This window comes from Lithobates pipiens, unplaced genomic scaffold (genome assembly GCF_037356315.1).
Source record: "Lithobates pipiens isolate NorthernLeopardFrog02 unplaced genomic scaffold, aLitPip1_a1.2 Scaffold_1, whole genome shotgun sequence".
NCBI classification, from domain to species: domain Eukaryota; kingdom Metazoa; phylum Chordata; class Amphibia; order Anura; family Ranidae; genus Lithobates; species Lithobates pipiens.
Genome location: NW_027507685.1, coordinates 211,142,136 through 211,168,550, shown reverse-complemented (window position 1 = coordinate 211,168,550; position 26,415 = coordinate 211,142,136). Strand labels below are relative to the sequence as shown.

The 26,415-nt window shown below is 40.0% G+C and overlaps 1 protein-coding gene across 1 annotated transcript in view; it reads left to right on the top strand.

Moving 5' to 3' along the window:
* Positions 1-12,688, top strand: part of LOC143982679 (cytochrome P450 2G1-like) — a 30,924-nt gene extending 18,236 nt beyond the window's left edge. The window contains exons 6-10 of the mRNA XM_077481604.1: positions 1,379-1,555; positions 6,133-6,274; positions 9,200-9,387; positions 10,447-10,588; positions 12,455-12,688. Of these exons, the coding sequence (XP_077337730.1) occupies positions 1,379-1,555; positions 6,133-6,274; positions 9,200-9,387; positions 10,447-10,588; positions 12,455-12,636 (831 nt within the window). The 3' untranslated portion in view covers positions 12,637-12,688. The remainder of the gene's footprint in view (positions 1-1,378; positions 1,556-6,132; positions 6,275-9,199; positions 9,388-10,446; positions 10,589-12,454) is intronic.
* The last annotated feature ends 13,727 nt before the right edge of the window (positions 12,689-26,415 follow it).

Below are 26,415 nucleotides of genomic sequence, written 5' to 3'. Positions count from 1 at the left end.
AAGCTTCACCCGACCTGCCTTTTTAATTAAAGGGGTCATGGTGATTTTGTAAGTAGGCTACTTACCCTTATCCACCGGGTGTGTTCATCCATAAATCATTCCCATGATGATGGTGTAAAGATCTGAATCATTCCACATCATTTATGGACATCTTTTGTGATACCACCAAATCAAATTACTGTTTATAGTTATATACTTTATTCACTTTGATGTTCTTTATGCACTTTAATGATTTATAAGTAGGGATGAGCCAAACACCCCCCCAGTTCAGTTCACATCAGAACATGCGAACAGGCAACAAATTAGTCCGAACACCGTTAAAGTCTATGGGACCGATGTAGGTCAGCAGAATGGCATGGCTGGGAAAATGGGCATACCTGTACGTCCCTTTAAATTTGCCGCCATGCCATCGCGTGTGCACCAGCTGGGACCTCTGTGAGTCGGGTCACAGGTCCCGCAGACTTGATTGCCGTGGGGATACCCGCAATCGTCTCATGGGGAGGAAGAACGGGGAGATGCTAATGTAAAAAAGCATGTCCCCGTTCTGCCTAGTGACAGTGTCACTGATCTCTGCTCCCTGTGATCGGGAGCGGTGATGAGTGACATGTCATACATAGCCACGCCCCCCACAGTTAGAAACACACCCCAGGACACACTTAACCCTTACCCTGCCCCCTAGGTGTTAACCCCTTCACTGCCAGTGTCATTTACACAGGATTTGTATAGCACTGATTGCTGTATAAATGAGAGTGGTCCCAAAAATGTGTAAAAAATGTCCGATGTGTCCGCCATAATGTCGCAGTCACGATAAAAATTGCTGATCGCTGCCATTATTAGTAAAAAAAAAAAATATTAATAAAAAATGCTATAAAACTATCCCCTATTTTGTAAATGCTATTACTTTTGTGCAAACCAAAAATATGTAGATATATTTTTGGGGGATATTTATTATAGCAAAATGTAAAAAAATAATGCGTTTTTTCAATTTTGTCGCTCTTTTATTGTTTATAGTGCAAAAAATAAAAACCACAGGGGTGATCAAATACCACCAAAAGAAAGCTCTATTTGTGGGAAAAAAAGGATGTCGGTTTTGTTTGGGAGCCACAGCTCACGACCGCGCAATTGTCAGTTAAAGCGTCGCAGTGCCCAATCTCAAAAAGTGCTCTGGTCAGGAAGGGGGTAAAATCTTCCGGGGCTGAAGCAGTTAATATATCTGCCCCGTTATGTGACGTCATTGTGTTGTTATGTGATGTCAACATAAAAAGTGATGCTTATACTATCCCTTCACACAATGCTATCACATCACAGTGGTCAACTTTTTGTAATTTTTCTTTACTGACTGTTCTTGGAAAGAAAATAATTATGTTTTTTTTTTCAGCTACTCAATATATTCCCAAAAACTATGCATGCTCTGCCTGGGCCTCATCAAAAAGTCTTCAAAAACACTGACAAAATGAAAGATTTCATTCTTGAGGCTGTGCAAAACCACGAGAAGACAATTGATATGGCCTGTCCAAGGGACTTGATTGACAGCTTCCTGATAAAAATGGAGGAGGTAAGGTATCTACTTGAAATTGTTTTTCTATTCCATTTCATGCACAAAGAGAAATTTAAAATGCAACCAATAACATTCAACCATGTGATCTAAAGTAAATGAAGGACAAATTCTTCAATTTTTCCAGAACTACTAATTAAACATTTTCTCAATACTTCTCATTGCTCAATGGACGGTATGAACACTTTTTTCTTTTTATGTTTCTAGTCATCACATGCATTTAGCTTCATATATTAAAGCCCAATTAGAGTCATCAATATTGATATGTAGTGAGATAGTACAATGTTTAACAGCTAGACATGTGCAGTTCGTCTGGTTCACAATCGAAATTCGGACAAATTTTAATTTTTCAGAAATGTGGATGTATTTGAATTTCTGAATTACAATAGTACTGAATTTCAATAAATTTGAAATAACAAAAAAAATTTAATTTGAATTGAATCTAATAATTTTCAAACTGATTTGAATATTTTTCGAATTTGAATAATTTTCAAATTCAAAACGTTTTTGAATTCAAATAGCTTTCAAATTTGAATTCAAACAGTTTTCGAATTTGAATTCAAACAGTTTTCGAATTCAAATATTTTTTTTGAATTTCCAAAGAGAATAAAATAGAATAGAAAATAAAAGAATAGGATAGAAAAAAAATTGACTAGAAAAGAATATAACAGAAAATAAAAGAATATAATATAATAGAGTAAAACAGAACAAAATAGAGGATAAAAGAACATAATAGAATAGCAATGAAAAGAAAAGAATATAATTAAAAAATAATTGCAATAAAATAAAAAGACTATTACCATCTTCTGAAATTCGAATTTGGAATGAATTTGAATTTGAAAACAAAAGAAAAGAATACAAAAGAATAGAATTGAAAAAAAAAATAGAATAGACTATAATAGAATATAAAAGAATGTAATTAGAAAAACAATAGAATGGAATATAACCATTTCCCAATTCTAATAAAATCTAATTTTGAATAGAATAAATGTGAATAGAAAAGAATAGAATAGAAAAGGATAGAATAATAAAAAAATAGAATAGAATACCTTTGTGAAACAAACAAAAAAAAGAATAGAATAAAGAAAAAGAATAGAATTAAAAAAACAATAGAATAGTATAGCAAGAATATAACCATTTCCCCAAAATTCAAATAGAATCAATTTGTTTTAAATTGAATAGAAAAGATAGATTAGAATAGATTATATTAGAAAAGGAAGATGGTTATAGTCTTTCTATCCTATTCATTTTTTTTCTATACTATTATGTTATTTTCTATTCTAATCTATTCATTTCTATTCTGTTTAAATATAAATTTCTATTGTATTTTTTTTAAATTATATTATTTTCTATTCTATACTTTTCTATTTGCATTTCAGAAGATGGTTATATTCTTTCTATTTTATTCTATTCTTTTTGTATTCTATTTTATTCCATTCTATTATGTTCTTTTATTTACTATTCTATTTTGTTCTATTTTACTCTATTATATTCTATTCTTTTATTTTCTGTGTTATTATTTGCTATTCTATTATTTTTTCTATTCCATTCCTTTATTTTCTATTCTATTTTATTCTCTTTGAAAGTTGTAAAATGATTCAAATTTAAAAACTATACGAGTTGATTCAAAAACGATTCAAATCGATTAAAATTCTAGTTCGCAAAATTTGAATCGTATAAACAAAACTAATTTTGGAAACAAATTAAATGGGTTAAACAAATTTAAGTAAACAAATTTATGTAAATAACAAATCGAAACTAAGCTAAACATTTTTTTTTTGTTCTGCGCATGTTTACCAACAGCCTCCATTTTTATAGTATGACCATTTTGGGGCCCGTTTACAGTATGTGCTTTTTTGTTTGCATTTTTCTGTACTTGAACAACACCAGTCAATGCAAAAGCACATAGAAAACAGTTGCAGCGGAGTTTATCTGAAGTCATTTTCACACTGCAGCTCCTCCATTCTTCATTGGAATCCATGAAATGTCACTTTGATATTTCAATAAAGTAAAAAAAAAAGAAAAAAAAAAGGTAAACGGTGTACGTCACTGGAACACAAAGAACCTTTAGCCAGCTCACTAAGCCCTTGTACACACGGAGATTCCGACAATAAAATCCGTCGGATTTTGTCCAACGGATTTTGTCCAAAACTTGTGTTGCATACACACGGTCGGACAAAGTTGTCGGAAAATCCGATCGTTCAGAACGTGATGACGTTATTTCGTTACAACGGGACTACGTTCAGGCTAGTAGCCAATAGCTTTGGTCTAGGGATTTGATCTGAGCATGCGTGGCACTTTGTCCGATTGGAAATTCTCTACACACAATTGGACAAAGTCCGATCGGATCATGTTGTCGGAAAGTTTTATAGCCCAGCTCTAAAACTTTATCGGACGGATATTCCGACGGAAACAGTCTGATGGAGCCCACACACAGTTGGATTATCCGACAACACGGTCCGATCGGATATTTTCTTTCGAAATGTCCGACCGTGTGTACAAGGGCTAAAACTGATCATTTTAGCTTGTGGCTAGTGTGAACGGGTAGCTGGAATTCAAAAGTTTACATTTGCTGCTGCTTTTTAGTTTTTAGTACGTATCCTTTTGTTGATGATGTTTATGACTACTGACCTCGAAAAATTAGAAAATGTAAAAAAAAAAAGAAAAAAAAGAGAGAGAAATTCACCTGCAGCTTGCTGAATCTTGGATTCCAGCCTGATGGGTTTAGATGATACAAGTGAAAGATGCACACTATATTAAACAGGACAGGACCACAATGATAGGGCACCATTAAGCTAAAGGTGGGAGGGGAATATTAGGTTTACTTCCACAGTAAAGTCATATAGAGATGCTCTGATTTGGTCACTTGGATGGCAAAATAACATTAAATATTAAAGGTCAACCTTTCATACTATTATAAATGTATGTACATTAAATTAAATACCCCTTTGGAGCCTTGGAAAAACATAAATACTTATAGATGTAGCACCCTGGTGTTCAGGCAGAGTTGCTAACAAATGTAGTTTGTCAGGTAGTAATTGCCCTGGCTAATTGTTAGAAGATCCACTGATTCCTCTCTAATTCTATTTTTTCTGCACCTTTCATCTTCTGTCACTAGGTGGCACTGTGGCTGGTGACATTAGATCGACAAAGGCACAGAAAGGAGAGATTATGAATGGATGGGGTGTCTCAGTCAGTAGGCAAGGGTTTCTTTAGTCCCTGCTGGGAGAGCCTATTTATTTGGGCGGAGACAAGTGATCGGGGGGTTCTGTGCCACTTGGATGGCTTTGTTATGTCGTCCTGGGCTGCTAGGACGGAAGCCAGAGGCCTATCCCAGGGACACTTGATGGTAGGTGGCCTGAGGCCTATTAAGGAGCAGGAGAAGTAACGTAGGGTTGGGACTGCAGAATTGGAGTCCAACCAAGTTGTGAAGGTTCAGCCGGACCCATCAGGATAGTGGGGGTGACACTTGAGGAGTATAAAGCGAGTTAGCTGTGGAAGAGCTCAGGAGATGCGGATCTGGAAGTCTTGTGAGAGACTGGGAGCTCAGTGATTGAAGACCTACAGTGGGATATTGTGAGATAAGAAATGGATAGTTTTGTGTTACCTACCTTTAGTGACTGTTACAAGTTTAGTTGCCATAGGAGACATCGGTCCTACCTATACAGGCCTTTCCCTGTATAGCTGTCTACCCTTAGTGTCTCTGAGTCCGCCAATTAACATTGGGTTTCCTGGCCCTAACCCGTTCTCCCACTGTTCTTGTTAAGACACAATAAATCTCTTGTTTGCACTCAAAATGTGACTGATACCCATCATTTCATTTTGCATCACACCCACCATGCCTGGTAACCCACTTTGCAAGGAAGGATATCAGCTCTCCCTAACTCTTGAGGTCACCGTTCGTGGGGTAACAATATGTATGAGCCATGTTTCTCCAAATCTAATCCTAAATTAGCAACCCAAGGGTAAAAACTAAGAGCTGGTTTATTGTTCCAAAGTAAACACTCAGATTCAGAAAGCTATTTTACAAGGCAAATTTTATTGGTTGCTATGGGCCTCCTTAGCTATAGTAGACTTTTTTCTACAGGAAGAGGACCCAACCCAGCATAGTGAAATACAAAGACTCCACATATTTGCCTTTTTTATTTACTCATGTCAGAAATGTGTTGCCAATTTACCTGGATATGGAGGTTCAAGCGTAAAATAAGTTCCATACTAACTTCCCCACATTCCTGTATGTCTTCCTGACCAACCAACTTCGAGGTGCAATTTTAAGAGTGCAGGGAACCGTTTTGGAGGTATCTCTTTCTTTTCAATCAATAGCATCTGCAGAGCATGGGGCTACAAATCACCCCTCTTGCTGTAGGGATCATAGCCTTATATTTACAGCACTATGCCAGATGTGATGGGTGGTGTAATTGGTGGTCAGGTCATATATGTTTTATTTTTAGTAAAACACATACAAAATCATTAAAATAAATGGAGAATTGACAGAACCTGAATCCAATGGTGGGATATATCTTGTAAATATTTTTGTAATGGTTACTCATCTCTGTTGATATTTGGACTACCCACAGGAGAAGGATAATCCAAGCACTGAATTCCACTTTGATAACATGTTTGGGACAGTCATTGACCTTTTCTTTGCTGGAGTGGAAACCACTAGTGTAACTTTGAAGAATGCTTTCCTCATCCTCCTGAAGCACACAGAGGTGACAAGTAAGGAAACCTTGTGGATATTATGGATATTTTTTATGATTTAATTAAAACAAATCAGCTATTTTTTTTAATAACACTAATTACCTACTGTGCTAAGAATTTGTATTAAATAAAAGTAATCTAGCTTAAAAAAACAAAAACAAAAAAATAATAATTGTATATGCTTAGCTTAAAAAACATATAGAATACTCTATTTCCTCTTGTCCAACACTGCACTGTTGCTGATGAATTAGCCCTCACATTCCTCTGGGAACCAGTATTTCTAATGCCGTGTACACACGGTCGGACTTTCTGGCAGAAAAAGTCAGACGGAATCATTTCATCGTATATTCCGATCGTGTTTGAGCTTCATCCGAATAAAAAAAAAAAATTCTGACGGACCTATAAATAGAACATGTTCTAAATCTTTCAGACGGAATCAATTCTTATTGAGAAAACCATTCATCTGTATACTGTTCCGACGGACCAAAAGCGACGCATGGGCAGCTATTAGCCACTGGCTATTGAACCTCCTTTTTCTAGCCCCGTCGTACGTGTTGTACATCACTGCGTTCTAGATGGTCGGACTTTGGTGTGATCGTGTGTAGGCAAGAGAGTTTCTTCGGAACTCCATCGGAACTCCGTTGGAAAAACCACCAGAGTTTATTCTGGCGCAAAAACTGGTCGTGTTTACGCAGCATAAGAGTGTCTATTTTCTGTATCCCCAACAGTTCAGTAGTTCCTTCTAACAACCTTCAGTCAATACAAGACACAGTAGTGACGTGGTGGTTGATGGAGGAAACCAGTGAGAATTAACTTCCTCTGAATGAACTGATATTTTAAATGTTTGCTTTTTTAATAAATAGTTTGTTATTATTATATAATTTCTAAAAAATGATGTCTATGGATCTAACCATTATCCCTGACCTCCTTACACACAGAATTTCATACTTAGTGGTTCCTTTTACCGACCTCCATGTTTTTTAAGCTTTCCTGATTTTTTTAAATAAATAGTTTTGGTAGAAAATAGTATTGTTTATTGCCTAAAAAGTATGTCCATTGTTATGCCAGACCAAACCCAGACAATAACAATGAATAAAAATGAAAAGTTTTATATTACCAGGATCATGTTTAGAGAGCATGCTGCATTAGATACCGTATATAAATGATACTTATAAGGTTCCACCTCTTTTCCTCATCTTCATGTTAGTCACTGTCCAAGACAGGAAACCTGGATGTGCTATTGCAGTAACCATACTACATTTTTCATGTACAGAGTTCCCCCAGGATTTCATAATAAATACGCTGAGTCTGCAAAGTGATTTTTATGGATATAAAAAAATACTCACCACAAATAATGGGAATCTAAATGTACCCAAGAAGAAAGTTGAAATCTAAAGTCAGAACATCATATATGCTTTATATGCTTATATAAAAATTCCTAAATGACATTACTTACATATTTCATAAATAATAAGCAGATAGTACTTGTAATGAAATCTGTCCAAAGTAACCATTAACCTGGTAAACCATATAGACTCTTCTTGATTGTGGCTATCTGACTATCCCTTTTCTACACATTTCTCCCTACTTTTCTTGGGACCATTTTAAACTTACAAAAAAAAAATATTTCTATGTTATCTGAGAAGGAGAAAGTCTATCTCAGGGGTGTCCAACCCATGGCACATGGGCCACATGCAGCCCAAGACAGCTATGAATATGTCCCAACACCAGTCCTAATCTTATTTAAAAAAGTTGATTTTTTCTTAGATTTTTTTGTAAAAATGCATTTACACTTAGCAAATACATGCAGCCAAATAAAGATTTAACAGTGTCTCTTTACTGGACTTTTATAAGTTTTATCTTCCCAAAGAAAAATATCTCACTTTTCACAATCACGCCTCATTCATGTCATCAGTTTTTGGCAGCACCTATATTGGTAAGCAACTATTTTCAAGAATGAAGCACATGAAGTGCAAAATTAGAACCAAAATATCTGATGAGCACCTTGAGAATTACTTGAGAATTGATGCTCCATCCATCCAACCAGATATTGATGGGTTAGTTTAACAAAAACAGTCAAATATTGCAGTCATTTTATGTTTCCTGCATTTACTTTTATAATAAAAAATATTTAAAAAAATGTTTTATTGCTCAGATTTACATTATCTATATCAGTGATCATTACCTTGTGATCTGCCCAACGTTTTCTGCTCATCAGTTATCCGTATTGTTAGTTTATATTATTTGATGCCCAAGACAATTCATAGTTTCATAGTTAGTAAGGTTGAATAAAGACACCAGTCCATCCAGTTCAACCTGAGTAAGTGTCTACAATTGTCCCTATCCCTGTACATTGCACACTCACATCAGTCCCTACCCTCAAGGAGCCCACTATCCTAGGTCCCAATTCATATACTAGGGCCAATTTTGGACAGAAGCCAATTAACCTACCTGCATGTCTTTGGATTGTGGGAGGAAACCGGAGCACCCGGAGGAAACCCACGCAGGCACAGGGAGAACATGCAAACTCCAGGCAGGTAGTGTCGTGGTTGGGATTTGAACCAGCGACCCTTCTTACTGCTAGGTGAGAGTGCTAACCACTACACCACTGTGCTGCTGAATTCCTCTTCTTTAAATGTGGCCCAAGAAAGTCAAAAGCTTGGACACCCTTGGTCTAGCTCATTTTCCCATCCATCTTAATACTCCCCAGATGCAGACATTCTTATGATTCCTCCATGCACTCTAATTCCTCAACTCTGATAATTAACTGGAGTCAGATCATGTAATCAATAGTGCCCAAACAAAATCGGAAAAAAGAATGTATCATTTAAGTTTTACCGTCTTTTATCCTGCTATCTAGGCAATGACCTGTACCTTATGGTAAATAAAGCTAGGTTGCCCGCTGTTATAAATACACGTTTAATGATGTAATATCTCTAACAGGGAAGATTCAGGAGGAAATAGACAATGTTATTGGACAGAGCCGATGCCCATCGATGGAAGATCGTAGCAAGATGCCATACACAGATGCTGTGATTCATGAGATCCAGCGTTTTGCTGACATAGTGCCCCTTGGAGTGCCACATGCCACTAGCAAAGACACAGAATTCCGGGGATACAAAATACCAAAGGTGGGGAAATCTAGATGTTTAAAATCCATAAGATAAGAATCTATACTGGTCTTCACATGTAACAAAAATCAATTTATTGATTGGTCAATTTATCCTTATGCTGAAAGTGTTATTAAACCCAGGAGCCTGCATTCACTGTATCTGGTCTCCCACAGTACACAGAACAATTATTTGAGTAAATATAAATTCTCATCATCAGTATATATAGCAGTCTTGTGATTTCTATCAGCTTCTGGTTAAAGCTTGAAGGAGGAGTTTTAATTCTACTCTAACTGTCCTATGAGGCTGCATGACCCCTAACATTATGTCTGGACAGTCCTGATTGGCCTTGTGCTGATCACATGCACCCTCTCAAAAGAAAACTCTAAAAAATACACACCAAACTGAGCATGTGCAGAATGCCTCCAAGGCTCTGTTCTATCAGCAGATGGATTTGGGACAGTAAAAGAAGTATAAGAAAAATCTTGATTGCCCTCCATTTCTATTAGGATATCCGTTCATCTACAGTTGTCCATTGTTACCTTTTTCTGTTTGTACTTTATTTTCAGTGGGAAGTGTACCGTCAATGTATGTGTAGGGATATCCAGCTAGTTTGCTCATTATGGAACTGTTTTGAACTCCAACTGTAATTTTGGGGAGTGCCTCTGGTCACAGTTGGAGCTAGTCAATAGGCACTCTGTATTTAATATAATAAGATGGGTGCACTGTATGTGTGTGTGTGTGATGTCACCAGTAATATTATTGCCAGTTTTTGGACTTTGGCTAAATTCAAACATAAGGAAATACATCATTAATGAAATGGTTGATGGAACACAGGCTCTTTAGTTCTGGTGTTTATCCAGTGAGGGGTTCAATGGATTCCTGTACTAATTTACTCTAATGCTAACAATCCAGAGCTATCCTGTTTTCTGTAGAAAAGAAGCAGGGTTTATATATGTGGCTGATATTAGATGAAATAAATCCTAAATTGTGTGCACACAACCCCTTTATGATCCTATATAAATCTCTACTAAAGAGTTTAACAAGAAAAGCAACTAAAGTTTGGATGTTTTGTTTCAGGCTACATTGATTTCCCCCCTGCTGAGTTCTGTGCTCAAGGACCCCAAGTATTTTAAGCACCCAGAACAGTTTGACCCTGAACACTTTCTGGATGAAAACGGGCTCTTCAAGAACAGTGATGCCTTTATGCCATTTTCTACAGGTATTGAAAATATTTCGGCAAATATGTCTGAAAAAACCAACTGCTGAGGGACACGACATGTAATATTATTACCATTTAGTTACCAAGCATTTAGCAATAATATTTAATATCAACACTACAATTCCTTCAAGATGCCCCAAGACGCATTGGTTATGGTTGAACTTCCTTCAAATTTGATGCTATGAATTTTCTTTCTGCTGCTAATTTGAAATTCTCCCTGGATCTTCTGTGTATTTGATCTGCTTGCTCAGTACAAAAACAAAAATTATTGCAGGGGTGGGTAAATAAAGGATAGAAAAACAGAAGGAAAGCAACTGTTACTTATCCTGGGGAAACTTGCTTTTCGTGGCTCCTTTCAGCACTGGCCACATGTTTAAAGGCCTAGGCACATGGGTTTGTGATCTATGTTGGGAAAGGGAAAGAACAGCCAGCCTAAACACATGAACATATGCGAAGACCTCAGGGCATGTGACAAGAAACTAAATGAGCATGGGGCAGCATTTTTCCCCCAAAAATTTAGATTTTCAACCTTTGTATTCTCTTAATTTTTAAATCACCGTCAGACTGTTAACATAGCTTTATGTTCACCACTTACGGACCGCCCGTCGCAGTTTTACAACGGCTGTTTGAAGGAGGATATTGTTGTTATGGCAGCAACTAGCTGCCATAACCCTGGTATCCCCTTCTTCAGCATGTGGTCCGCTACAAGATAAAAGTGGTCCCTGCAGCCGATTCACCATGAGATCACATTTATCGGTGGTGGGAGAGGGCCCACACGCAGTGATCCAGTGCCTTTCGCCGCTTACCGGAGGGGAAGATGGCCCCCACCCGTCTCCATACAATTGATGGGCGGAAGCAACGTCAAAACATCACTTCCGCCCATAGCTCTTAAAGGGACAATTTTTTTAAATGATTTTTTTAAATTACATTTTTTTTTGTTGCATTTTAGTCTAAATATGAGATCTGAGGACCTGCCATGTTTTTTCTATTACAAGGGATGTTTTAATTTCTTGTAATAGGAATAGAAGTGACAATCTTTTTTAAACAATGTAAAAATACAAAATAAAAGGTAAAATGATTAATAATAATAATAATAATAATAAAAAAAATGTAAACGTGCCCCGTCCCACCATGCTCACGCACAGAAGCAAACGCATACGTGAGTAGCGCCCGCATATGAAAGCGGTGTTCAAACCACACATGTGAGGTATAGCCGCAATCAGTAAAGTGAGAGCAATAATTCTAACCTCCTCTGTAATGCAAGATATGCAACCTGTACAATTTTTTAAACGTCGCCTATGGAGATTTCTAATGGTAAACGTTTGTCGCCATTCCACAAGCGGGCGCAATTTTGAAACATGACATGTTGGGTATGATTTTACTCAGCGTAACACAATATATAAAAAAGATTGGCTAATTTTACTGCTGTCATTTTTTTTATTTAAAAAAGTGAATTTTTTTCCAAAAAAGTATGCTTGTAAGACCACTGTGCAAATACGGTGTGAAAAAAAGTATTGCAACGACCGCCATTTTATTCTCTAGGGTGTTATAAAAAAAATATATAATGTTTGGGGGTTCTAAGTCATTTTCTAGCAAAAATAACTGTTTTAAACATGTAAACACCAAAATCTCAAAACGAGGCTAATCCTTAAGTGGTTAACATGTAATTCAATTTTTACCAATGATGCATTTTCAGGAAAAAAATCTCTTATTCTCTACAAATACTTCACATAATATTTCTATGCCTCTAACGGCCATTTACATACACACAGATCTGAGCTTTAAATTATTTTAGTAATATTTTTCTAATGCTATTTTTAAGTATGAAGCTATTTTAAATATTATTGGAATTTTATATTTTCACAGGGAAGAGAATTTGTCTCGGCGAGGGTTTGGCTCGAATGGAGATCTTCCTTTTCTTGACTACCATACTGCAAAAATTTTCACTAGAAACAAATAAGGCTCCTGAAGATATTGACATAACTCCAGAACCAGGAAAAAATGGTGTTTTACCTCGTTCGTATCAGATGTATGTGAAGCCCAGATAGCGGAGCCTATTTAATTAATCATTTACCAATAAATTTGTTCACTTTTTCTCAACTTGCTTGACCATCATGTGCATTTGTACGCAGTGATATTATATATACCTAATATGCCATTATCAAGGAAACAGCAAAATAAACTCATGGAACAGCAAGCTATCATAGTGCATTAAAACATGCATGTTAGAACATGTGATTTGGTAATACCTTAAAGTATAGACCTTCAGGCAACAGTATGTGCATGAAGCCAAAAACTGGCTTTTTACATTAAACGCATTCAGTTAGCCTCACCACCCCATAGCAATTCGCTAGATTGAACATCTTGTAAACATAATCCACAGCCTAGACTTTGAACCTGGGTTAGCTAACTTGGAGGGGTGATTTTGGATAAGTCAACCTCCTTGCCATACATATGTGAGGGCTTGACAGCCATATTGACAATGAGTTTTGGCTGTGATAGGAAAAGCTGCTATGAAACTGCATCGTGAGAGATTAGTGTAAAGAGTGTAAGCACTACCGGGTCTTCTAAAGTCGATGTAAATTATAATTGAATGTCATGTAAGCAGCAAAATGCTGTGGGAGAGGGAAGGGATCTTTTTTTATCCTTTGTTATTTGAATTAGCACAGAAAGCTCTTTTCCTTCGAGAGAGTGTGTGAAAGGATGACCTACGGTACATGCAGAAGATTGTGGGAAACAGGGACAAAGTATTGTTACCTCACAATGCAAAGTGCCCAAACAAGGACCTCTTATATCAGTAGCACCAGCTATTATATTAATTAAATCTGGGAAAAAAATGGCTTTCCACATAATATTATCATGTTAAAGCTTATATGATATTTTAGGGGGTGGGTTTACTTTAGCAAGCTGTGCTTGAGTTCTTTGAATTGCAGTGTTGGGTAACATTTTCTTATGTACCCTGCTTGTGTGCACAGATCTGTACATCCAAAATCCAAGGACTAATATGTGTCCACAACAACTGATTAATTCCACAGCACCAACTATGCAGTGGAATAACGTCCTTACAAGATGTCTCCTACTTCCAAGTCAACCTCAATTCACTGTTTATTTGGGCAACTAGGTGGCAAATGAGGTCTAATGTTGATAAATGTAAATTTATGCCCTTGGGGCTAAGAATATGCATGCATCATATATATTAGGGGGAGTACAACTGGGGGAGTTAATTGCAGAGAAGGATCTGGGGGTTTTGGAAGATCATAAGCTTAATAATGCAATGCCAAGCTGCGGTTTCCAAAGCGAGCAAAGTACTTTCTTGTATTAACCGCTTGCCTATCAGCCACTGTCATTATACTGCAGCAGGTCGGCGCGATCCTGCGACCTGTTGTAGCTATACATCGGCTCCTTTAATCGGGATAACAGGCGGGCGTGTGCCCGCTGCACTCGGGGGGTCTCCCGATGGTCGCGATGACTGCTGGCCACGAACGATCGCAGGCACAAGAGCCAGAACAGGATTGCGTGTGTGTAAACACACAAATCCCTGTTCTGTTCTTTGAGGAGAGACAGACCGTGAGTTCCTAATAGCTAGGAACCAAGATCTGTCATTTCCTCTAGGTCACTCTCCTCCCCCTACAGTTAGAAACACACACAGTGAACACAGTTAACCCCATATTTGACCCCTAGTGTTAACCATTTCCCTGGCAGTGACATTTTTACAGTAATCGGTGCATTTCCATAGCACTGATCACTGTATAAATACCAATGGTCCCAAAAATGTGTCAAAAGTGTCTGATGTGTCCACCATAATGTCACAGTCCCAATAAAAATCGCAGATCGCCGTCATTACTAGTAGAAAAATAATAATAAAAATGCTATAAATCTATCCCCTATTTTGTATATTTTGTAGAAGCTATAACTTTTGCATAAACCAATCAATATACGCTTATTGATTGGCAGGTGTGTTACCAAGACTGTCAGTCCAACCATAGCTAACTACAATGCCCATATAGCCTATTATAGATTTCTGAGCAGGCAAATTAATGATCCCTAGTGACCTGGCCTAACACTAAAAGAAAGACTCAGCCTCCTTCCCTGCAACTATGAAAGAGCTGAGGAGAGAACTTCCCCTCACTCTGAACTGCCACTGAATCTTGTCTTTTGGAGTGGCAAGTGAGTTTAAGGAGGGGGAGATCTGTACTAAGAGCTTTGCACTGTGAAAAGGGGTGTCTGTACTGAGGTGTCTGTACTGGGTGTATGGGCATGGGGGGGTGTCTATACTGAGGGTGAGGGGTGTCTGTACTGAGGGGTTTGTATTGGGGATGAGAGTCTGTACTGCAGAGAGGGGAGTGTCTACACTGAAGTGTCTGTACTGAGGAGAGGGATGTCTGTACTGAGGAGTCTGTATTTGGGAGAGGCAGTGTCAGTATTGGGGAGAGGAGAGCGCCTACACTGAAGGGTCTGTAGTGGGGAGAGGGGAATCTGTACTGAGGGGTTGGGTTGGAGAGGGGATTGAGAAATGTTAGGGGGGTCATTCTGTCTTGAGATATCTGTACTGAGGAGATAAGCTGGGAGGAAGGATTAAGGAATGTTATGAGAGATCTGTACTGTTGGGGACATTGGGGGAAATAATTTGTAGTGGGAAGAGGGGGTAATTTTGGTTGGATACTATAAAATTGGCTGTTATGCAGTCCTGGACTCTGTACTAGAGACACTAAGGGGAATTTATCAAAACTGAAGCAGACAGGATCTGGAGCAGCTGTGCAGGACAACCAATCATCTTTTATTTTCAAAGTTTAACTTGAACAAGCTGAAGCTAGAAACTGATTGGTTGCCGTGCACGGTTGCTCCAGATTCTGCCCGGTCCAGTTTTGATACATCCTCCCCACCGTTTTGTACATTTCATACTCCTAAATATTGCATTCTGTGCCTTGAGCTGTATGAAATACTACCAACCACTGCACTAAGAACAGTCCTGAAGTTGTTCTGTGAGCAAATGGACTGTGGCATATGTGTGTTGAGTATAAGGGGAGCAGGCTCGGTTTTTTTTTTTTTTATTACTGAAAATGTATTTTGGTTTTCAAAATAACAATACAGTAGACAAACCAGTAAATCATAGTGTGATACAGATTAGTGAATATAAGCAATCGAACAAACTCAAGAGTTAGTCTACTGAAAAAAATGGGAGGGGGGGGGTGATTGGGGGCGAATGTAACAAAATGGATATTGAGGACAGGGAAGGGAGTGAACCTTGGCCGATCTAACTTCCAGTGGGTTAACCACTGAGTACAGATAAGTAGCCTAGGTATGTAGCCAACATTGTAACAGAACAACAAAAATGGAAGTCTGGTGGAGTGGTATAGCTGGGGTCTGTGGAGTTCCTAAGAGATCCAAAGTAAAAGGGTCCGACGGGAAGATTTACTTTACATTGTTTACCAGTGGGGTGCCCAGAGTAGAGTCTAGAGAGTAGAGGTTGAGGGGGGTATGAAATTATTTTAATGGTGTTGTTAACGGAAGAGACTCGTGGACATCAGTAAGACCTGGGCACTGACCGGGGGGATGTTAGGACAACTGGCTGTGCTTAATTTTGTGTGCCGGATCCGTTAGGGCCTGATAGTCTGCTGTAGATAGTGCCTTGTCCATGAATGAGGCCCATTTGTGTTGGAATAGAAGATATTGTTGATGGTTGGCGAAGTCCATTTTCTACAGCCTGAGTAGGTTCAGTAGGTCTGTTTTTAAATCTTTGATGGTGGGGGGGGTAGAAGAGATCCACCTTTTTAGGATTGCCCTCCTGGCTGCCATATAGCACGTAGCAATCCAGGCTTATTATGTTGGAGGATTCTGGATTGAAGCTTGGTTAGTTTTAACGTGGTAGTATCCAAGGAGCCGAATAGTAAAGAGAAAATGTTGTGGGGAATAAGACCCGTAATTGTAGCTGCAAAAAGTTCTACGCGTTTCCAGAAAGTCAAAATGTGGGAGCAAGACCATAGTCTGTGTAGGAGTGAGGGCCTGGACATGTTGCACAGTGGGCATTTGGTCCGGTCCAGATCGAGTTTGGTTGTTAGGTGTGGGATGTAGGCCCAATCAGCGAATTTATATTGCTGCTCATGACAAAATGTGTTTGTTATAAATGCACAAGTGGTCTTGTAACCCATTAGGATGTTGTTGAGAGGATCTGTGGATTGTAGATCTCTGTTCCAGGAAGAGAAAGTGGAAGAGTTGTATGATGTCTTGCAGCTAACTAATAGAGGCTTATATAGGTTATATAGGTCATAGATTTTATGAAGATTCCGACTTAGGAATGTATCCAGTAATGATAATTTGAAGCGTAGGTTTTTCGGAGGACATATGCTGGCCACAAAGCTAGTTGCCTGCTTGATGTATAGTAGGTGGTGGGCTGTCAATGTTAATCCCATTGGAAGCCTAAGAGGAAAAAGTGGATAATTGATGCGTGGGTACCCACATATAGGAAGATGGTTGAACATATGGGGAGAAATTCCTAAATTTTTCCCTATCTCTCTCAAGGGCCACCACCGTGTCCCGGATAAGGAGGTTATGTTTCAGATGGGGGAGAATGTCTCCGGTCCCACAATGCAGCAATGAGGTGAGCTCATATGGACTAGTCATTTGTGATTCTAGTGCATGGTTGGAGTACATGGAGGCAAGTGTTGTCCAATATAGTATAGCCCCATTCACAGGAGAGATTGTAAAATCTTATGTTGGGGAGATTGGCACCACCTTCAAGTTTGGGCAGGGGCAATTTTTGTAGAGCTATGCAAGGTTTGCGGCCTTTCCATAAAAAGATGGTTAGAGCTTTGTATAGTTTTTGGTGGTCCTTGTTTTTTCAGTAGGGGGATCGTTTGAAGGGGGTATAGTAATATGGGGAAACTGACCATCTTGTAAAGATGGCATCTGCCAAACAGCGAGAGAGGTAGGCATTACCAGTTTTCCAATTCCATAATGACTTTGTGGAGGACGGGGAGAAAATTCAGTTAGTAGAATGAGGAGGGTGATTTCCCTATTTTTATCCCCAGGTAGGTGATGTGATCTTTTTCTATGGGGATGATTGAAGAAGCATTCTGGGGGGAGGGGGGGTGGGGTCAGGCTCTGAAGAGGGGAAGGATTTCACTTTTGAAGAAATGTATTCTCTATTCTCAAGCCCAAGCAGGCCCTGAACATATTAAATATTTCTTGGCTGTGTATCAAGTCTTCACAGGGGTTTGAAGTGAAGGTAAGAATATCGTCTGTGAACAGTGATGTGCAGAGTTGTAGTGAGCGTATCTTGATCCCATGGAGATTGGGTTGAGAGAGTAGAAGTCTAGAGAGGGGTTCTAGTGCTAAATTAAGTAGTAGGGGAGATAGGGGAGAACCTTACCTGGTGCCTTTGTGAAGACGGATGCTATTAGAAACATGTCCTGCAGCTACTATGTTGGCCAACGGGCTTAGTACATCGTATGTATAAAGTGGCTGAATGAACCAGAGAAGCCGAACTTCGACAATACCAGGCTCAACCAGTGAAAGCTGACATTATCAAAGGCTTTCTCTGTGTCGAGTGTTACTATAGCCGATTCCTCAGAGGCGCTATGTCTGGCCATTTCCAGTACTGTTAGTACCTTTCTAATATTGGATGTAGCAGATCTTCCTTGGGTAAAAATTAACATATAAGAACCACGCTCTCTTCAAAAGTGCTTAATTCATATACCCCCCCGGAGACCAATATCCCAACCGGGAAGCTGTACATGGAAAATTAAATAAGATAAATAAAGTGCTCTACCCTGTCCCAACCGGGAAGCTGTATATTAAATCAGATAAATAAAGTGCACTACAATTACAATCGCAATGAATGTGACTGTCAATAACCCATAATGCAAAAGTTCAATCGTGAATTGAATATAGAAATGTGTACATATATAAACAATTCTAAAAAAAAAACAAAAACATATGAATAAACAATCAGATGTGTCCTTATGACAGTCAAATATATCCTTATATAACAGTCCTCAAGATGGATCCATCTGTAAAGTCAATTATTCATAAATGCAATACACGACGTGTTCCTATTAGTGTTCAAAAAGGGTAATTCTTTGCTTCATTCACCAAACCGTGAAACATGCCACTGTGCACCACCACCAAAAGTCAGGATTGGCTCCTTACCAGATGTCACAAGATAATTCGCTTATGAGAGGATCAAACCAGGCTGTATAAATTCGTCAATCCTCCAAACTCCACCCTCCTTCGGAGTAACAGTTCAATATCACAAAACTCCAGTTTGTATATGATGTATGATCGATCCACCATAAGAGAGGGAAGAAAAGGCACTCCAATAGTGTAAAAACGCTTATTTAATAAAAATTTAAAATTAAAAAAACACTTACAAACAAGCAGTAAGGTAAGGCATAATAGGTGGGAAGCGTCAGCCGTACGCAAATCTCCACAAATCTGTCCTTCTCCAGCTGGTATGATTCATAAGGCAATAAACAGCGTGTCACACCTCCCTACGCGTTTCGTGATACTTCACGTCGTCTCGGGGCACGAGAGACCCGTGCCCCGAGACAACGTGAAGTATCACGAAACTGTTATATAAGGATACACTTGACTGTCATAAGGACACATCTGATTGTTTATTCATATATGTTTTTTTTACAATTTTTAGAATTGTTTATATATGTACACATTTCTATATTCAATTCACGATTGACACTTTTGCATTATGGGTTATTGACAGTCACATTCATTACGATTGTAATTGTAGTGCACTTTATTTATCTGATTTAATATACAGTTTCCCGGTTGGGACATCGTAGAGCACTTTATTTATCTTATTTAATTTTCCATATACAGCTTCCCGGTTGGGACATTGATCTCCGGGGGTGGTATATGAATTAAGCACTTTTGAAGAGAGCGCTGTTCTTCAATGTTAATTTTGCACTGGCAGGATTTGATTTTTCCGATTTTTTTCTGTAGCGTGACATTTTTCTCTCTTTTTTTCTTCCTTGGGTAAAACCCGCTGGGGAGGAGTGAATGAGGCTTGGCATAATGGGTGCAAGTCTGTTTGCAATAATTTTGGAGAGCCATTTGGAGTCCAGATTAAGAAGAGAGATTGAGATTGGGCGATAGGAGCCTGGGTTAGTGGGGTCTTTGCCCTTCTTTGAGGTAAGCTTGATGTGGGCTTGAAGACCAGTGGGCAGGTATTGGTTCCCATCTAGTATCTTTTGATATACCAATTGGAATGTGGGGGCTATGGCGTCTTGAGAAAGTTTGTAAATTCAGAGGTGCACCTGTCGGGGCCCGGTGCTTTCCCTGGAGATAGCAGTTTAATTGTGTGTATTATTTTGTTGAGGGATATTGGCGTATTCATTTGCGCTAGGAGAGATTTTTCTATGGTGGGGAGCAGGATTTTATCTAATAAAGATGCAGCTTTATGCTCGTCAATAGGATCTTGTCCATACAGTGAGGCAAAATATTCCTCTAAGACTAGGTTGATTTGTTTTGGGAGGTGACCAGGTTTCCGTATTTGCTCTTTAGTGTGGCTATATGTGTAGGGGTATGAGAGTCTTTGCACATATGGGCTAGAAGTTTGCCGGCTTTATTGCCGTACTTATGGTAATTGAGATCTAATAGTGACTGGTGGATCCTTTCCTGTGCCTCTGCCCACAAATTGAAGCAGTCTTTGGCTTTTTGCCCAGCTTCTCTATGGATTGGTGAGTTTTTTGAAGCTAGGTTTTTGTAGCTAGAGGCATAGGAAATGAGTTGGTGGATGTAAATGTATCCCAGGTGCCGTTAACAATACTGAGATTGGAGCATGATCTGAGATGGCAATGTTGTGGATGCATGGTTCAGATGCATGTTCAATAAGGAGAGGATTCAGGGAGGTGTAATCTATTCTAGAGAGTGATTGGTGAGGGGGCGAGAAGAAGGTGTATTCTCTACTCCTTGAGTGAGTCAATTTCCAAAAAAGATTTAGAATTTCTGAATGATTTTAGGATATTAACCCTGTCAGCATAGTTAAAAAAACAAGCAACAGCAGGTCTCGGTGTACGCCTGTCATTAGAAGGTGCCCCTAGTTGGTGTGATCTCTCCACTGTGCAGGGGGATGTGATCCCCAAGGCACGTGGGATGCACATGGCACAAATGTCGACCAGTGTATCAGCATTGAAGGATTCAGGGAGGCCAATAACCCGCAGGTTATTCCATCTGGAGCGGTTCTCCAGATCATCCAGCTTATCAAAAATAAACAGTTGGGCCCTGTTTATTTTGCTGTTCTGTGGTGAAGGAATTATGTACCTCATCTTTAAGATCAGAGATGCAGTGTTCTACTTAAAAGTCACCTAGCTCATTTCTTAGCTGAGCTATCCCTGCGGCTATGGCCCTATCCACCACAGAAATTATCGTGGGTGCTGCAACCGCCTGAGTTATGCCCGCATACTGTTCCTCAGATGTGGATGGGGCCTTAGCCAAGTATTGTTCAGGGCCTGTAGGAGACTCTGTGATGCATGAGGCATCAGCACCGTCTGCCATGTTGGTTCTAAATAGGCTCTGCTGGGAGAGCTCTGATTCGGAGGTTACGGTGATGCGGGGGGGGGGGGGGGGGGGCATGGACCAGGTACCAGGTACATTCCATCCAATACCTTCTTCGTGCGATGTGTGGACTGGGACTCGCTTGCTGTCTGCGGGCGAGTGTAGCAGGTTTTGTATGTGAGAAGTGCCGGAGCTGCCGTTCCTCGCTCCCTCACATGTGGCGCCGGAAGCGATGAGGCTCAAGTTTTATTCACCCCCAAAACCTTCCCCTCTGCTAGCCATATTTAGCTACACTCACAAGTCAGTTCTGTAGGCTGGGCGATCCTCTTCATAGTTTCAGGTAATTTCTTTTTGGAAGGGGTGTAAAAAAAATCACTCCCAGTTGCCAAGTATGCTAGGTACACTAATATTTGTACATATTTGGAATGTATGGCAAAAACTGCAGTAAGCATACTGTCAGAGAACTCACCATGTGAATGTCCGTCTCTGTGTAGCAGCGATTCACTTTCGTCTCAAGGGCCATGCACAGTGTCCCCGTCAGAGGCGTGCGAGTTCCGGTACGAACGGATGCACGCCAATATGAACACGTGGACGCACTCGCGCCAACCGAACGTATGCACGTACTCACGCACGCACGACCAAGTCCACCAATCTGGGCACATCCCGCCCTATATAAACAGGATCCTGACTTGATACCAGTGCTGGATCATCTTCAGCTTGTCCCTGGAATACCTGATCGTTCTTGTACCTGTGACCTTGTTCCTGACTACCGGCTTGCTCGACTATTCTTTTGGATCATCCTTGTTTCCTGGACTATTTCTGACCTCGGCTTGGATTTCCTACTTCGGCTTGCTTCCTGATTTTGTACCTCACTGCCAGCACCTTACCAGACCCCTTGCTCGTCCCTGACTACGCACCTGCCTTTCGTTTCTGTACCTTGTTGCCAGCCAGTTGCCAACCTAGCCTGTTCCTGACGTGCAGTGTCTTCCTCACACCTGCTTGGCTCCCGCTGTATTTCACCAGTGAACGGCCTACGCCTCTTCATCCGGGAGGACCCAGTATCTTCAGGTCTTCATCTCCAAGCCGCAGGCACCTGCACCCTTTCGCTGCCTCCACACTCCCTGTTCCCACTTCCAGGGGTGTGGAGACCGAAACCGTGCTAGAGGTCACCCCCAGCAGTCTGACTCCGCTGTAAGGTACGTGACACATACATTCACATTCATAAGGCTGCTGGATACCTATCCTAGGGTCAAGCAACCTTTTTTAGCACACATAGAGGATATGCTCGTCAGGTTAAAACACCATCAATGCATTTTGTGGCTCTTCCATGGCCATAACGTCAGGGAAAGGTATACATTACAATGGATAAAATACAAAACAATATGGAATTTTTTATGTATTTTATCCAGTGTGCTGTAGATGACTAATATCTGGTTCTCCTTGAAGTCCTAAATCTATATGAGAATCCAAGAAACCAGTTTTAAGATCCTTACTCGGTGGTATCATACTCTGTCTTTTACATAAATATTTCCCAAACACCACAGATCGATGCTGGCAGTGTCGGAAGGAACAGGGAACATATTGTTACATATCTTTTGGTCCTGTCCCAAACTCACAGGGTACTGGAGTAAGGTCTGAAGGATCACTCAAAAATCTACAGATTATGCTGTTCCGGAGGACCCGGCCTTCTTCCTCTTGCATGCTTCCAATATACCTGCCAAAATGTATAAAGTTGGTGCTTTGCCATCTTCTCAATGTGGCTAAAACTTGTATTCCCCTTACCTGGAAAGGCACACACCCACCGGCCATTGGCTCAACAAGGTTGAAGAATTGAACGTGATGGAAGACCCTGTGTTTACCTCATAACATATACGAGAAGTGTACTCCAACATATGGACTTTGTGGAATATGTTTATTTATAAAGCCCTCTCTTGATGTAAGTTCTACTGGATGAAATAATACCCTCCTCTGGATCATGATACTCCCTTTACTCAATATACCCCTTTTTTTTCTTCTCCCTCCTATTCTCTCTCCTTCTTTCTGTTTCCTCTATCTGTCTTTACATCTTCTCCTTGTATATAAATGAGGCAGTACCCTTTTTTCTATCATTGGACTACGTGAAATTTGTTTTCTTTTTAACCACTTGAGACCCGCGCTATAGCCAAATGACGGCTACAGCGCGGACCTCCTTTGCCGGGACTACGTCTATTGACGTCGTCCCGTGCACGAGCGGCCTGCGCGCCCCCTGAGGGGCGTGCGTGGCGCGCTCTGTGATCGGCGAGTCTATGAGACTCGCCTGATCACCGATCCGAGCAAGGGGTCGATCCCGACCCCTTATCACGTGATCAGCTGTCAGCCAATGACAGCCGATCATGTGATACAACGGAGCCGGTAATCGGCTATTATTCCTCCTCGCGCTGACAGCACGAGGAGAAAAAAAAGAGCCGATCACCGGTGGCCATGATCGGGACATCAGTCCCGATCACGGCCAGCCCTGCCAGTGCCCACCTGCCCCCTGCCAGTGCCACCTCAATAAAAAATATGTGCCCCCCGTCAGTGCCACCCAGCAGTGCCCACAGTGCCACCCAACAGTGCCCACAATCTGCCTCAACAAAGGTGCTGCACCCCAGTGCCACATATCCGTGCCCATCAGTGTCATCTACCAGTGCCCATCAGTGCCGCCCATCAATGCCCAGCAGTGCCACCTATCAGAGCCACCTATCAGTGCCCATCAGTCCCATCTATCAGTGGTACCTATCAGTGCCCCTTAGTGCCACCCATCCGTGCCACCCATTCGTGCCATCTTATCTGTGCCCATCTTTGCCCATCAGTGCCGCCTTATCTGTGCCTATTAGTGCCGCCTTAACTATGCCTATCAGTGCCCACCAGTGCAGCCTATCAGTGCCCACCAGTGCAGCCTATCAGTGCCCACCAATGCAGCCTATCAGTGCCCACCAGTGCAGCCTATCAGTGCCGCCTCATCAGCGCACTTCAATGAAGGAGAAAAATGACCTGTTTGCAAAATTTTATAACAAACTATTAAACATGATTTTTTTTTTTGCATCTTTTTTTGTTTGTTTAGCAAAAAATAAAACTCCCAGCTGTAATTAAATACCACCAAAAGAAAGCTGAAAAAAAAAATGATAAAAATGTCATTTGGGTACAGTGTTGTATGCCCGCGCAATTGTCATTCAAAGTGCATCAGCGCTGAAAGCTAAAAATTGGTCTGGGCAGGAGGGGGGTTTAAGTGTCCAGTAAGCAAGTGGTTAATGTGACATGAATATCCATGTGTGGATGGTATGTGGTCATGCATGGTTGTTTAAGGATTTTATTTTCACATTTTTTGGACTTTTTGTTATTTCTACTAAGTGACCGGATGTTAGTTGAGTCCATCTCATTGCCCGGGGGTTTTCTAACATCTTCCCCCAGAGTTTCCTGGTCGCAGTGTCCATATCAAACTTCTTTTATTGTATTTGTATGGTTTTATACTTACTATGATATTTCTCATCATGTATATTTTGTTTCTTATGTAGTAAGTCTGCTCGATGATCCTGAAGAAGTGTTAAGCATGTAACATGTACAGCCAAAGACGTTATTACTATCATAATCAACTACATAGCCCTCTTTCGGAATTCAACATATTTATGTTGGAATGAGTGGTACCTCATACTTAAACCATTTATGTTATCTCCTATGGCTATGTACTGGCTATACCATTGGAACTTTGTTACACTGACTTGCTTTGTTGATGCTCTATGTTTTTAGATGTCTTTTCTATGTCTAATAAATGTATAGTTTTTTTATATCATATACCTCGTTCCTAAAAAGTCCAAGCCCTCCTATTTCATTTTTTGTACCTTCTTTTATGTCTTATGTCTTTTGACTTGATCTTTTTGGATACTGCATTTTCTTTATTAAATAAATAATAATAAAAAAAATATATATAAGAACCATTTTCAGTAAATCCACTGGGTGGAAAATTATACTTATTATGAAAGAATACCACTCCAGCATATACTGGGACGCTTGATATGAGATTATACTCAAACAATCATTACAAAACATTACAGTATAAATAATTGCTTATGCATAGTTTACTGCAACATCCAATAAACGTACGTCTCTTACACTTTTTAGCCTTCATTCTTATGAATTTTTCCTATAATCACCACAACTAAAGGGCCTTCTTACCACTATATTAATTACACATATTTTTTCTTGTCTTCTAACCATTGGATTCACCCTAAAAAAAATATATTTTTCAGATTTGTATGTATTTCATCCAGTGTGCTGTACACCTTTTCCTGAAAAAAATGGCTACTAAAGTGCCACAGAGTGCATTGATGGTTAGTTTTAGCCCGTCCTTATGGAAACCTAAAGAAAAGGTTTAAATCAAATTCATGTTGCAGACATAAGGGTGCTATAAGGCACTGTGTTTTCTGACTCAATTTTGGGGTGTCCAGACCTCATTACTGTCACATCTGCCACTAAAGTACCACCAGTGTAAAACAATATGGGGAAGACCGTGTGTGTTTAGTTTATTTCTAACACTGTATTATAATGCTACACCAGTTTTAGCAAAGTGAATTCATATAAACAAGTGCAATGTGTTTCCCTTATAAAAAAAAACCTGCCCCACTTAACACACAATTCTCACCCAACCGTGTGTTCAGAGGTGCCCCTGACCCCCCTCTTTCCTCTGAACCCAGGGCCTTTCACATTGATCCCAGGGTCCTTTACTCCCATTGTAAGGCCCTTTGTTACGGTCCCACAGTGGACACCCTTGCTGCCATCTTGAGTAGTATTGCCACCTTTTTTTCAAGCCAAATCCAAACACTTTGGAGGCACACTTTTTTGTAGTATACACTATACATATATTTTGTGATTAAAAAACATTTCTAATTGAATGGATTTATTCACACAAGTCCCCCTTTACATCTTAATCTGCAGAGTTCCCCTTTATGTCTGAATCCGCAGAGTTTTCCTTTGCATCTGAATCTACAGACTTCCCCTTTACATCTGAATCTGAAGAGTTACCTATACCTATATTACACTATAAAGGGGTGACTCTGTAGACTCTGATGTAAGGGAGAACTCTGGGGACTCTAATTTAGGGGGAACACTGAGAACTCGTATCTAAGTAGGAACACTGCAGACTCTGGTGTAAAGGGGAACTCTGATATAAGGGGATAGAAAAAGCAGAGCCCCCACTTATATCAGAGTTCCCAGCTTTCCCCTTTAATCAGGGCTCTCAGAGCCCCGGTTACGTCAGAGTTTGCAGAGTTCTCCTTTACAGCAATGTTCCCAGGATACCC